The sequence below is a fragment of the Ciconia boyciana genome, chromosome 2, assembly GCF_034638445.1.
Source record: "Ciconia boyciana chromosome 2, ASM3463844v1, whole genome shotgun sequence".
In the NCBI taxonomy this organism is placed as follows: domain Eukaryota; kingdom Metazoa; phylum Chordata; class Aves; order Ciconiiformes; family Ciconiidae; genus Ciconia; species Ciconia boyciana.
The window spans coordinates 67837804-67851547 of NC_132935.1; the positions used below are offsets into that span (position 1 = coordinate 67837804).

The 13744-nt window shown below is 38.2% G+C and overlaps 1 protein-coding gene across 10 annotated transcripts in view; it reads left to right on the top strand.

Annotated features, from left to right (window-relative positions):
• Positions 1–13744, top strand: part of LOC140647829 (uncharacterized) — a 48275-nt gene that overhangs the window by 10991 nt on the left and 23540 nt on the right. For all 10 annotated transcript variants that reach the window (XR_012040967.1, XR_012040968.1, XR_012040969.1 and 7 more), the window contains 2 exons: positions 20–88; positions 6806–6839. Coding sequence is in view for 6 of the 10 variants with exons in the window: in XM_072852912.1 (XP_072709013.1) it covers positions 20–88; positions 6806–6839 (103 nt within the window). In the remaining 4 variants the exon portion in view is untranslated. The remainder of the gene's footprint in view (positions 1–19; positions 89–6805; positions 6840–13744) is intronic.

Sequence of the window (13744 nt, forward strand, 5' to 3'; positions counted from 1 at the left end):
TTTCAATTTATCTTTTTAGGTTTGTAAAGTTCCGTGTATGAGTTCTATAAGTCTTCAGTCACACTATCGTGGTGCAAAGCATAGAAAGGTAACCTTTTTCCATATTAAGTGTATATGCAAATGTAATCATATATCTGGGATTCTTGTAAAATTCTGTAATTTATTTCACGTGTCTTCAAGTGCTTATCTAACTCATTGGTAGATCCATAACAGTAATTTGCTTGAAAAATCCCAAGAAAAAGATGCAGTGGGAATCTCGCCATTTTCTATGGCATGTAACTTGAAACATCAACGGTACCGAAATGTAAATGTGTGTTAATTGTGACATTAACATTTGAATTACACAGAAATCACAGATGGTGAAAGAATGCAAACATCTGTTTTGGATAGAGCTGGTAAAAGTACTGCTCTGTTTTCCAAGTCTACATAACTCACCTGTACTTTGAATAAAACTAGCTTGCTTGTTAGTTGATAGTAACATCAATTCAGATTTCCTGCAGGAGTTACGTAGGCTTAACTACCAAGTCCTGTGGTTCTGTTTGAAACATCTCAATAGCAACTTCCTGGTTTACTGCCTTTGCTTGTTTTGTGCTTAAATTATTAGACAATGTTCTGTGAGGCTGTATTTAGAGACGAGGCTTTTATAAACGTTGTTTGTCTGAACTGTTGATTGGCTGATGATTATCTTTTGTTTAAAATTCCACATTTTCAGTCTATAAAGTTGAGACATACTCAGTTGCCTGTAGCTTCCTCTGTTACTTATGATTGCTGTCATCAGATTGTTTGTATTGTTGTGGCACTGAAGTGCCTGCTCTAATGTTCTCCTAATGACATTTTATTCTTTCTGGAACACTAAAGATTAGCAGCAGTACTGTCTTTCTCAAGTGTTTGTGTGCCCCTCTTCTTTCAGTTGTAGATGAGAGGCATCTCCCCACCTCTTGGTTTTCAAGACAGATTAACAGTATTTTGTTATTTATTTGCTGATCACTTTAATAGCGTTGGCTCTTACTTGAGTCAGTTGCTCCACTTTCTCCAAACACTTTTTTCCTCAGGATTCAGTCTTCTTGTTCCCTGTTGATCCAGTAGAAGTGTACAGTACTGAAGTATTTTTTGTGTCCTGCCAAATGTTCTGGCTGATGCAAGAAGTTCTTTTGGTTTTGTGGTTGTTTTTTTATTTCCTAGCTAACATTCATAGCAATCCAATTATTGCTGTTTCTCCCTTTTAAAGTGGAAAGACTAGTGATTATTTTCTTAGAAATTCTGCATGTAGTTTTCCTTCTGTTTCACTCTTGGAAATCAGTGCATGCTAGGCTACATCTGTCAAACTTTGAGTTAATGAAGGACTGCAAACTGATAGTGAACAAGAATCAGACAGGTTGAAAACTGGATGCTTATTAGAAGTTAAATGTTAGTGCTGGTGTGTGGACTCCTGGTAAGTCACATGACTGCATTTCTGTAGGAATAACTCTCCAAGATTGCGTCGTCATTGTCTTCAATTACCTCTAATTCCTCACTTTAAATTATGAAATCTATCCTATGTTTTGGTGGAAGAAGATCAGAATTCTTTGAGTTATCACAAGAAGTTTTTGTATCACCAAGTTTGAAGTAACCATAAAAGTCCTGAGCTTTATGTTCCTTCTTGATACAGGCTAGGTGTTGATAGTGAATAGCTCTTAGTTTGTTCCTTACTAGAGGAGTTTCTGTTCAAAATAATACCAAAGGACATCCTGGCAACATAACACAATGAAGAGAAGATGGTAGTTCTTTACCTAAATTGCCACACTGGTCAACCCACCAGCCATTTTTTATTACTTTAGTCAGATGACTTTTTTTTTTTCCTTTCAGCTACCCATTTGTTTTTAAATGGCATTGGTAAAGATATTGTCCTAGTTTCAGCTGAGCTAGAGTTAATTTTCTTTATAGTGGCTGGTATGGGGCTATGTTTTGGATTTGTGCTGAAAACAGTGTTGATAATACAGAGATGTTTTAGTTGTTGCTGCACTAGTCAAGGACTTTTCAGCTTCCCATGCTCTGCCAGGTGCAGAAGAAGTTGGGAGGGGACACAGCCAGGATAGTTGATCCAAACTGACCAAAGGGCTATTCCATACCATATGATGTCATGCTCAGTATATAAAGCTGGGGAAGGAGGAGGAAGGGGGGGATGTTCAGAGTGATGGCGTTTGTCTTCCCAAGTAACCATTACACGTGATGGAGCCCTGCTTTTCTGGAGATGGCTGAACACCTGCCTGCCCATGGGAAGGAGTGAATGAATTCCTTGTTTTGCTTTGCTTGCTTGCACGGCTTTTGCCTTCCCTATTAAACTGTCTTTCTCTCAACCCACGAGTTTTCTCCCTTTTACTCTTCTGGTTCTCTCCCCCATCCCACCAGGGGGGAGTGAGCGAGCGGCTGCGTGGTGCTTAGTTGCCGGCTGGGGCTAAACCACGACAATATTTTGTGCTTGTCCTCCACCAGAGGAGGTTTCAAAAACACAAGAAATAACCCTTCATCAGGAGAAGGACACAGTCATGGGAAAATTCCAAGAAACAAATGTAAACACCTGCTACATGTGTGAAATGATTTTTATTTCATTGGCCTACATTTCCCATAGCTATTCAAAGTAAAATGTGTTATTTTGAGTAGCTGCACTAGTAAAGCTTGACCGTCTGACAGATTTGTAGGAATACTTCAGTTGACTTTGTGTACATGGTTATTGTATCTTTTTGGTCACCTGGGTAGTTTGGTTATTCTGGATTTTGGATAGGTACACAAGATATCTAGGTTACTTCTGCATACCTTTGTTTCATCTTTATATGTTGATTGGTTTGCTCACCCATATGTCAGTACCATTGACTCCTAAACAATAGCATCAGAATGCATAATTTATTTGAAAAAGACCACTTCCCAAACATCTAAGCATACTTCTTAGATAAATGGTATTGAATGCATTGCTTCCATAAAACTAGGGAGATATTTATTAGTGACCTATGTGTAACCAAAGAATTAAGACTTTTTTTTTTGAGGAAATCTAATTCATGTGTGCTACACTGCTCAGACTCCAGGGATGTTGTTTTTGATGGGTTAGCGATTTTTAGGGTGTTTTTCCTGCACTGAGCCTGGGTGTTTGAACTGACAGTACCTAAATCCTTTACTACTGGAGGGGAAAATCTAAATATCTGTCTCTTCATGGCAGCTTAGGCAGACTACCCAGATTTGTTATAAATTGGACAGAAGTCTTACTCTTACTTTACCCAGAATATCTTGTTACTTCTCAAACTAAAAGAGAATAAGCCTGTACCTAAAGCCTTGTGGAATTCCTTTGACTGTGTTGGAGGCTAATAATTTGGTGCATTAAGCTGAGTCTACTTACTTACAAGAAAGTGAGTCCTGAGTTTTTTCATTTGTATTTTTATTTGTATATTTGCAGGCTTAATGCTCTGTAACCCACTGGATTGATGTGTGATTGATTTCAAGGGATAGAAATAGACTGGATGACATATTGCATCATAAAATAGAAGTAATTAAAAAATATTTCAAGCAAATGATTAGTCAGTGCAATAACTTTCTTCCTAGTTTGTTACTAGGTTAGGTTTTGTTTATTTGAAGCCTTTTCCATTTGCACTTTGAAATTATGTGAGTGTATTTTTCCAGTCTCAGAGTAGTTGCTCTAGTCAAATAATAGATGATCAGTTATCTAATTAAATAAAATTGTTGCCACTTGCATTCTGTGATATATGAAACTTAAACATAGAAGTTCTCAAGTCTTTGAATGCTTAATTTACAAAATATTAGGTAGTATTTTAATTCTATATGGTGTACCTCTTTAGAGTTTGTTTAGTTTCTGTCCGTGATAGTTGATTCTTTGCTGTGCCAAGAGTTTGTATTTCTCACTGACTTCAGTGTTCATGCTGTGATGCTTTCTGTGTCCTTGAACTGGAGCTTGAGCGGTAAGCAGAATACCTATCTAATTTTTTCTAGTGCTGATAGTTCATGAGGCCAAACCCCTGTAGAAACTACTGATGGACAAAAGATTGTGGGGCTAGAATGACCGCAGTATGAGGCAGTGTGTATCATGTGTGTCGAGTGCCTTATGACCTTTGTATAGTTGCATACTGAGGGGTTTTGTGGTTTTGTTGCTGAATAGGTATTGATGGGGAGGCGGGGGAATGGAAAATGACTTAGGCAAAATAGCATTTATACATGTGCATATAGTTCTTAGCTCTTTGGAAATTGGAATTGGCTTGTATTACATACTTTGAAAAACAGCTGAATGTTACTTTTACCCATTAGGGTAAAATGGTTAGAAAATAATGTTTATGTAAATTTACTAATGCTTTTAATTGAACCAAGTCTGTAAGAGCAATGGGGAATATACTGCATGAAAGGTGGGTTTGGGTTTTTTTTTGATAGCTGAGTAAAATGCTAGGCCCATTTGAGGGAGCGGTCCCCAGATAAAATATACCTGCTATGCAAATACCTGGAATATGATGGTATGTGATATTTTATTCTGGCTTTGCAAATACTCATTAGCTTTAGTGCTCAGTTTGCTAGAGAGGAAATCCTAGAGTGGAATCTCTTTTCTTCCATGTGTTTTGAACAGCCCTTTGCAGGTGTGGCTCCAGCAGAAGAGTGTTGCCTCTTCTGTGAACTGTATTTGGAGCGCAGATGAAGGTTGTTCTGGTTCTATCAAGGATTCAAGGTTCCTTGCCCTCCCTTCATATCTGGTGATAGATAGGGTAGAAGTGCCTACTGTGTTCCAAAAGTAGAGGAATCTGCATTCAGGACTCTGCAACCTCATTAGAAACAAGGAATGTTCAGATCTGTGAAGAGAGTTGTTAGTTTTTGTCTTCACCATACCTCTTGCTCCTGGTTGTTGTGCATCAGAACCTGCGGTTGAAAATACCTGATGTATAGGCAACTTTTCTGTCCTTCCGTATGGTGTTAAAATCAACCATGCTGGAAAAGCATTTTAATTGGACATTTTTCTGTTGATACTTGGAATGTTAACATAGCTAGGTTTCAGTTACAGAAAAATTGCCTTGCTGTTTAATTGTTTATGTTTGGTCTCAAGAAGTATGCTGTTATGTTCTGCAGCTTACCTTCATGATCCAAAGAGGCTTAAACTGTAGAGCTTTTCTTTTGCAAAAAAAATAATTTGTTTAGTATAAGCCTGAAGAGTTAATAGAATGGGCTGCTAACATCTAGCTGATAAGATTTCAAGAGTGTATGCACTTAGGAACAACTGAATTATGTTTACATAATACTTAACTATGCATGTGAAACTGTTTGGTTAGATAACCTGTGAACTTGAATTGTGTAGAAAACTAATTTATGCAGTAGCTCTTACAGATTACAGTGTGTGTGGGAGGTTTGAACCCTAAAAACCAGTAGCTTTTTGAGTTTTGGCTTCTCAAAGTTAGACACTTTGTTAAAAGTTACCCTAACTTTTCACAGTCTTAGCTCAAAAACAGCTGTTGCAACTTGCTTGCAACACATGACCCAGGACAGAGAATAAGTTTCTTACTTAATGTGTGAGAATCTTCATTCCTGATGTAGTTTTGGGTTTTTTTCTTCTTGCCTTTTTTTTTAAAGAAACCTCAAGAAGGGGTCACAAGTAAAATGGACCCATTAGTTTCAGTTGTGGAACTCCATTTCTAATATTAACAAAAGCAGTAATCCAAGTGCAATCGAAGTCAAAGTTGATTGTCCAAATATGGTCAGGAAGAAATTCTCTTTGAGCAGCAGCTCACAGTTGCTAATGTTTTCTACATTTGTCTGAAGAGTTAGATATTAGCAGCTGTTTGTTGTAAAACTCTGTAGAATGACAAGTAATGAAAATATTTGTGGCAACATAACTACAAGGGAGACTATGTCTGTATTCTAAGCTTATAAAATCCTGCTGAGGTCATACAATGCCACCCGCTATCTGTGGTGATACTGGGACTTAGGTAACTTCCTTTTTTATAACTGCCATGAAAGAACAGCTATTTGGCTTCTTAAACAATTAACTATTGTGCCAGTCTTGCTTCCTACTGAACTGTCACATTGATGTGCAGCATCTCTTCCATGCCACTGAATACTGAAAACATAGCACTCAACTCCGTGGACTGCTCTGGGCAGGCAGCTGCTTTACTGGTAGAATGATCACACTTACTGTTTCATTCTTGTAAATGGCAAGTTTGTGTTTATTTGCCAAAAAGTTCTCAAAATGAGTCAGGATCATTTTAGCCATGTTCTGAAATGGAAATTTAAGTTCCTCTTTTCCTTAAATTCTGCCAGAAAGCCATCTGTTCTGGATTCAGCTGATGAAAGCCACTTTTCCTGTTCTTCATGATATGAATGAACTTTCAGGGGATTTGGCTAAACCTTAAGGCTAGCCAAATCCACTCAAAATGGTGGGGGAGCTGCTTTTTGTTAGTTTGTTTTTCCTTTTGGGGCAAGTTTTTTTCTTTTTTGGTGGAACTACAACTTTTGAAAACTTAGGAGCTATAATCATGCCATACTCAAGGTTTTGTCTGGTATCCTTGATGTTGTGTTTCAAGCCATAATCATCTCTTAAAACTTCATTAATAACAGGGCTTTCTTGAAATTAACCTTGTATTAACTGTAAGTACACTTTTGTCAGTACTTCCAGCTTTTGCAGAAAATCATAAAGGCACTAATTTTTCCTATTTGATAATGGAAACTTTGGCCTGTAATGTAATTCATCTGCAAAGGCTTCTCTTTTTTTTTTTCCTTCAAATGGTGCACCACATTAATTTCTTTTTCTTATTTTATTTTGGGATGACTTGCATCTTCATAATTAAAGAAAGAGAAAGCCCTGAGACCCAAGACTGTCTATTGTAAGTATAACACTTTTTTTCTTTCCAGCCTCCTAGGATAGATACTGCTTGGGGATTTTAATGTTTGTTGCTTTTCTAGTAGTTCAGGTATTTGCATTTGCCAGATTTATCTGTCTATAACTGTGTTTCTCTTTATATGCTGAACATTCTTCTGAGATTTCTATCTAGTGAACTGCTGAACAAAGAAATATTTTAGAGCATGAAACCTTAATTACGGCTTTCCACATCTAAATATTTGTGTATCTATCTAGTAGAGGGATGGATAGCCAGTATTTTGGTTTCTTACCTTCCCAGGCTAAACTGTCTCCCACTTGTCTGTCAGCTTTATGCACTCACTGCTAAGCTTCAGGCAGTATGCTAAGAAGCTAAATCAGCAGTCTAACAGAGCACTGTTGCAGATCCAGCTCTACCAGTGCTGGAGTTACCTAGCTGCATCACTGGAATGTTCTGCCTCCCTTTATTGTAGTGGATTTGGAGTAGCAAAGGCCTGTTCAAGGTAAACTCAGTTGTTGGGGTATCTTTTCCCCCAGAAACTGAGAACATGAATCCAGACTGTCATATATCAATGAAAGTAAGAGTTGTGGTGAAAGGTTGAAGATGTGGGATATAATTAGCTCACAGTGGAAATGGAAATCTTGTTGTAAAGGCACTGATGATGATGTACAAGATTTTTAAAGTACAGGAAGCAGAGAACATTGGCAGGTACAGGAATCCTGATAAAAACCAATGAGAAGATTAAAACCCAAAATGGTTATACAGTCAGTCATCACAAGAAATAAGCCTTTCGCTTCTACTTTATCTTCTTAGCCTGTTCTCCTAAGAAACACGGCTTACATTCTGGCTTTGTCATCTGTTCCCCAGTAACTTTTGAACCTCTCAGCCTTTTTGAACCAAGGATTCCTGAAAATACACATCTGCATAGAGGAGAGTGGTGGTGTCAGTCCTCTACTGAGGGAAGTGCTGCAGGCTGAGCTCGCCACTTACTGGACCCAGAAGAATCAACACAAGAGAAAGATTTAGAAAAGTTCTGGTCAGAGTCCATTTTCTAAGAGACTGGGCTTCGTTAGCTGCTCTCATGGCTTTTGGTGTTGACAAAAGAATATCAGTGCAAGACATATCATTCAAGTGTGTGAACAATTATGAGACATTTTGCCTCGGCAGATATGAGTACTGCATGCAGATCTTCACTTTTTAGAAATACTGGTAATGAAGCTCCTTGACAGAATTTCTGCAAAAGTTCTGAAAACATAGGTGTCCTCAAAATCCAATGGATTTGAGCAGTCCAAAATTGTATTTATACCTCAGCAACAGCAATGGATTTGTTTGGCTATAGGCTAGTGTTTTTAGTGGAAAACAGTTTCTAGAGATTTCTTTGTATTTCTTGTCAGAAACGGTCATTAAAAGTAATACTCATTAACTGAAGAGGTTCTTGCTTCAAGACCATAAAATTTTGTTTTAGAGGGGTAATGTAAAGGATGCATGGGACAGAAAGTGAGACTTGAATAAGAGGACAGAAGGTGTGGCAGCAAGACTGTGAAAAGAGTGGTGGAATACAGGAGCCTGTTGCAAAGACTTAGGCCTTTAGAAAACTGTACTGCTTAATGTACCACAAGCTCAGTGTTTTGTGGAGAAGTCAGGTTAAGAATGTATGCTTGTTATAAACACCACATCTCTGGAGATGTCATAGGTTAGAATCTTTCAGCTGTGGTGTACCTTACAGAACAAGAAGAGATGTTAAAATATCTGATTATTAGAGTGAAGAATCTAGATATGAAACTTTGGTAAACAAGTTAGCTCTAACTTCTGGAGGAGTCCCAGCATCACAGGGTACCACATGTAAGAAGCATTGCAAGATGTGCTTTAATCCAGAAAGTTTTGTGCCTCAGTAATCATTTTGAAGCAATCAACATCTTCTAATATGAAATGATTATTCATACCATTGATGTCTCCTTTGTTCTACTTCATCCATATTGAATTCTTCTTCACTGAAGATCCAGACGTGGGAGGCCAATTTGCAAGCCACTGTTAGGCTTGCAAAAGAGGCTGAAATTTGGCCTGATTAAGTTTATTTGTATGTTTTAGTTGTGTGGTTTGTGTGTTTTGGTTTGTGTTTTTTTTACAGGTAGAAAAGCTTTCCACCTGAGTAACTTTTCAAAGATGGCAATTCAGATTTCATTTTGGGGACTGCAATGCAGAATTACATGTTCAATATATATGCAGAACTTCTCAAAACTCTCCCACGGACATATTATCAAATATACAAATAACTCTCCCTCAAGAGCCAGCGGATCCAGGAAATTCATTGTACTCTGTCACTCAGATGCAAGAATAAACTCTGAATTTGCTTGGCCTTTGTTTTTTCATTTTAAATATTGATGATTTTTTCTACAGTTTGCAGACACATATAGTAAGCATGAACAAAAATTACACTGCATTTGTGGAGTTAAGTAGTAAAGTCTTGTGAATGAGCAAGGAAAATATGGGTATTCTTAAATTAGGTGCACTATATAAAGTATGTCTAGTATTATTTCAGGATATAAATTAATGAGATTCTCCTGTTACTGCTGCTGGATCTGCAATCTTGTTCTCATGTTCATGTTATCAAAAACTGAGTGAAATGTGGCAGCATGTTCACAGAGCTGGAGTTCAAAGAGCCAGGAACAAAAATACATGAATGTTGTCAAAGTGAAGAGTGAGTTTTCTTGGAAATCACTTGGGACAAAACCTGACAAGTATCTGAAATGTACACTGTCTAAAGAAGAACAGGTACTTCAGAAGATGAGGTTTGACATATTTAAAATGTTTTACACCAACATCTGCAATTTCTTCCTTGCTGCAGAATTTATAAAAAAAAAAAGTTATGTTGTCAGTAGGGAGAACACCACTAATACTGCTATCATTTGTAAACCAAAATTTAAAAAGACAAATTATTTGGATTCTGAGTGTTTTCAAATGGATCATGCCATGTACAGTATCCTCTCTGAACTCATCAAAAGTAACTGTTCATAATCCAGAAGTGATGAGCATAAGTAACCTGACTCTTTAACTGTACAATCTTGTTGACTCTGAAGTCAGTTAAGTCAGGAAATGCATCTGTTTCCAGATGATTGTGTTTGGAGGAGTACCACTTTCTGTAAGTTATTTTTGTGGTAATGACAGAATTGGGTATCTGGGGTGGGTTTTTTTTGCCTGCTCTCCAGCAGTTCAGAGGAGAGCAGCTTAATGGAAGATGTGGGAAGAAAAGATGCTGATGTTCTAGGACTACCAAGAGTTACATCAAGACTCAGTTAAGCATATAAATTTCAGTTGTGATTTCTTTGTACGATGATATAATTGGACAGATGGAAGACTTCTTTCAGCTCTAGTTGAGGCAGTTGCACATACGTGTTCAGGGATAAGGAGGGGAGGAGACTGAACATTGCTTTCTTTCCTGGGACCTTTTGGCCAAACCACACAGAAGTTTGGAAAACTTTTTGCTTTGAGCAAGAGGCATTAAATGATGGGGGAATGCCAATATACGTTAGGCAAATGTTCCCTGGGCAATAGCAAAATCCAGTGTTTACTGCTAAAACAAGGGAGCTCAGGTAGGAGGCATAGAGTAGAGCATGAGCCCTATTAAGGCCCTTTCTGGGCTGCCTAGCTTTACTGGTAAAATTAATTTGGCACAAAGAAGAGTGGATTAATGGAATTTTTTTGCACAGCCTGTGGAATTTTTCTTGCATTACATGAAGATGCAAAGTTAGCTGGCAGTACTTCTCGTACAATGATACAAATGAGAAGTATTGAAAAGTGTAATACAGGATGTTGTAGGTGTTTAGTTCCTGGATCTAGCAACCTGCATCTACATTCTTCAACTTAAAACCTTTAAGTAGCACCATGAGTAAAGAAATCTTTGTTGTTGTCATTCTGTAAAGCATGGAGTCCAGGGGGGGAATCAGATCTGAAGATAAGCCGCATTTATTTAACAGTGCTGACTACATGTTCTTCCTCCAGTGAAAGCACAAATCTCATGTATTCTGCCTTGGGTTCACCAATGACAACCTTATCGGTATCCTGATCAGCATTTCAGCTTTATGATATAAGAAACTTATTTATTTTAACATGTCCCTCCATGCTCAGTGTCTGTCCAGCATTTATTAGTACACATAAGGTTTTGGGGTGTAAAACTACTGCTATGTTTTCAAAGAATGGAAACTTGGAAGTTCTTTTCTGAGTTACAGCCTAGAAGAGAAAATGTTTCAGAAACCATAATAATAGAAGTACTAAGATGGAACACTACTCCACCTCCCTTACCACATCTCTCTTGGGGAGTTCCCCCATACAACGGAATATAGAGTCTTTGTGCACTTCATCTCTTGTATTCAAAAGTGAATCTGCAATGCTGAGTCCAGTACCTCTTTGTTGCTGCTGAGTAACTGAGTGGACAATGTCTGAAGCTGTCCTTAAGTTTTGAAACACAGCTGTTTTATTTCTGGCAGCATTAGGAATGTGTGTGCATTACAAATACATGTATAGATGTAAAAGGTGTAGAACGAAGAAACATGTTCAGCATCGTGTCATTGAATATTGAAAGGAAAGGGCTTTTTTTGTTCATATAGATAACTAGTATCTGGAAAATACCCCTTACTTAATAAAATCATTAGCTGGAAGGGATTTCCTGAGACTGATTAGGTGATTTCTTAACTTCCTGATTGAAGCAGGACTATTGCCAGGGCTTGGGTCATCACATGCTTACTGAAGCCTTGAACATCTCCAAGGGCAGAAAGTCTGCTACCTGTGTTTAATCAGACCATAGTTGCTCCCCTGTCTTAAAGAGGAATTTTATCCTAATGTCTAATCTGTGCCTCCTGAGCAGCTATTTCTGGCTGCTACTTATTATGCTGTTGTCACATCCCCAGAGGGTTTGACTCATCTTTGTAGCTGCTGTTGAGGTATCCATGCTATTAGATCTCCTCTTAGTGTCCACTTTACCAGACTAAACAAGTCCAGCTCCCAAACCTGCTCTCATAAGTTATTTGCCCTGGGTTGTTTGTCTTGGTAGCCCTTCCACTGGACCCTCTCTGGTTTCTCCACATCCCACTTGAACTGGAGAAGGATGGAACTAGACAGCCTCTCAAGTCCCAAATAATGGAGGATAAGATGTTCTGAAGTATGATGCCTGTCCAGTATCTCAGTATGAGGTTTGCCTTGTTTATGGGAGACATGCTTTTGGCCAATATTCAGCTTAGCACTCATCATAACTCTGAGGTTCTTTTTGACAGTGCAGCTGTTCAGTCAGCCAGATCCCAGCCTGTGCTCGTGAATGGGATTATTTCAGCTGCAGAAGTCTACACTTCTTATGTTTCTTAAGGTTTCTTTAATCCTTAATGTTCCCAAGGTCCTGCTCAACTGAAACTGTGACGTCGGTTGTATCTCCTAAATTACTGTTGTCTGTGAATTTGCTGAGCGTGTTTTATGCATCCTCAGACAGGTTATTAATGATGATGTTAATCATTGTGGGCCCCAGAATCAGTCTTTAGGGTATGCTCTGCTGCTTACTGAACACCAAGAGGCTGGGCTGTTGATCGGTGCCCTTTGAGCCTGGCAGTCCAGCTGATTTTCAGCTCATTGGTCAGTCTGATATGCTTTAAGGAAAAATAGTGTTGTGTTTTGGTTTTGAGATGCTTAAGAAATATAACGTACATTATTAATAGCATTACAAAGCCAGGTGGCTAGTACATGTGAATTAAACGTTAGCCTGGAAACCTGCTGTTGCTGACTGGAAGACTGTCTTCAAGATCATAGTTGCTTTAGTTATACTTTTGCAGGCAGCAATGATAATATTTGCTAAATGCCTCCTTTTTAAAGAAAAAAAACCAAACCAAAACAAACAAAAAACCCCCAACAACAAACCCCAAACTGAAACCCCCAAACTGCTACCTTTGGTGACAGCAGCAGCTATAACTTGATTTTTAACTTGACCATATTTGTGAACTTCAACCGTGTTAAGGCAGACTGCACTGTGAACTGGTTCTGGTTCAATTCTCTGCAAATACAGTTTGTTCCTAGAACTAAACAGAAAATAAAGCACTAAAAATCTTATTTCACAGATGCCTATTCGTGTCATTTAGCATTTGGCCATGTTGTCGGTCTCCAGATGCTGGACCTGGAATCTAACTTGGGCTTCAGGCACTAACTGAACAACTCTGGAATTAAGTAATTTTTGTACTTGCAGAGTAGCTGGAGATCTTCTTTTGTTCATGCTACCAGAGACTTCGAAGCTTTTTACTGAAAAAATGTATAATTTACTGTAAGAAATCAAGGGACGTATGTTTTCTCATACCCCTCCCTTATGTTAATATTGCAGAGTTGTTTGCAAAATGTTTACAACTCCGATTTGAGTTACAGCTTTGATACATATCTCTTAACTGCCTATCTTGTGCAGGAGGAGGAGAAAACCATTGATGTATATAACACGTTGCATATATGTATATAACACGACTGCAGAAAATGTCTTCGCTTCAAAAATAGGAATTACATGGGCAAATACATAGTTTAACTTAAACGTTCACTCTTTCCAGTAAATGAGTACTGGTGTGTCATCTTGTTTTAATCTTGAATGCTGCAACTTAAAAAATATTGAGAATGTCATTAAAGTGCACTTGTGTGTCTATGGATTTGAGGGAAGGGGGGGGGGCAAGGGAAAGAAGTTCCAAAGGAAGGGAGTGGAAGTACCGTTACAAAAGCACATCTAAAAATTCACTCCGAAGCTCTGAGTGATAAAAATATATACAGAAGCCTATGTAAAAGAAGATACTAGTCTGTATGCAGTTTAATGACTTCATGAATTGTCTCTAGGACTGTGTTCAGGCTCTAAATGTTTAGACCAGAAGTTTTTTGTCGGGTACCTGTAACACAGATCAACT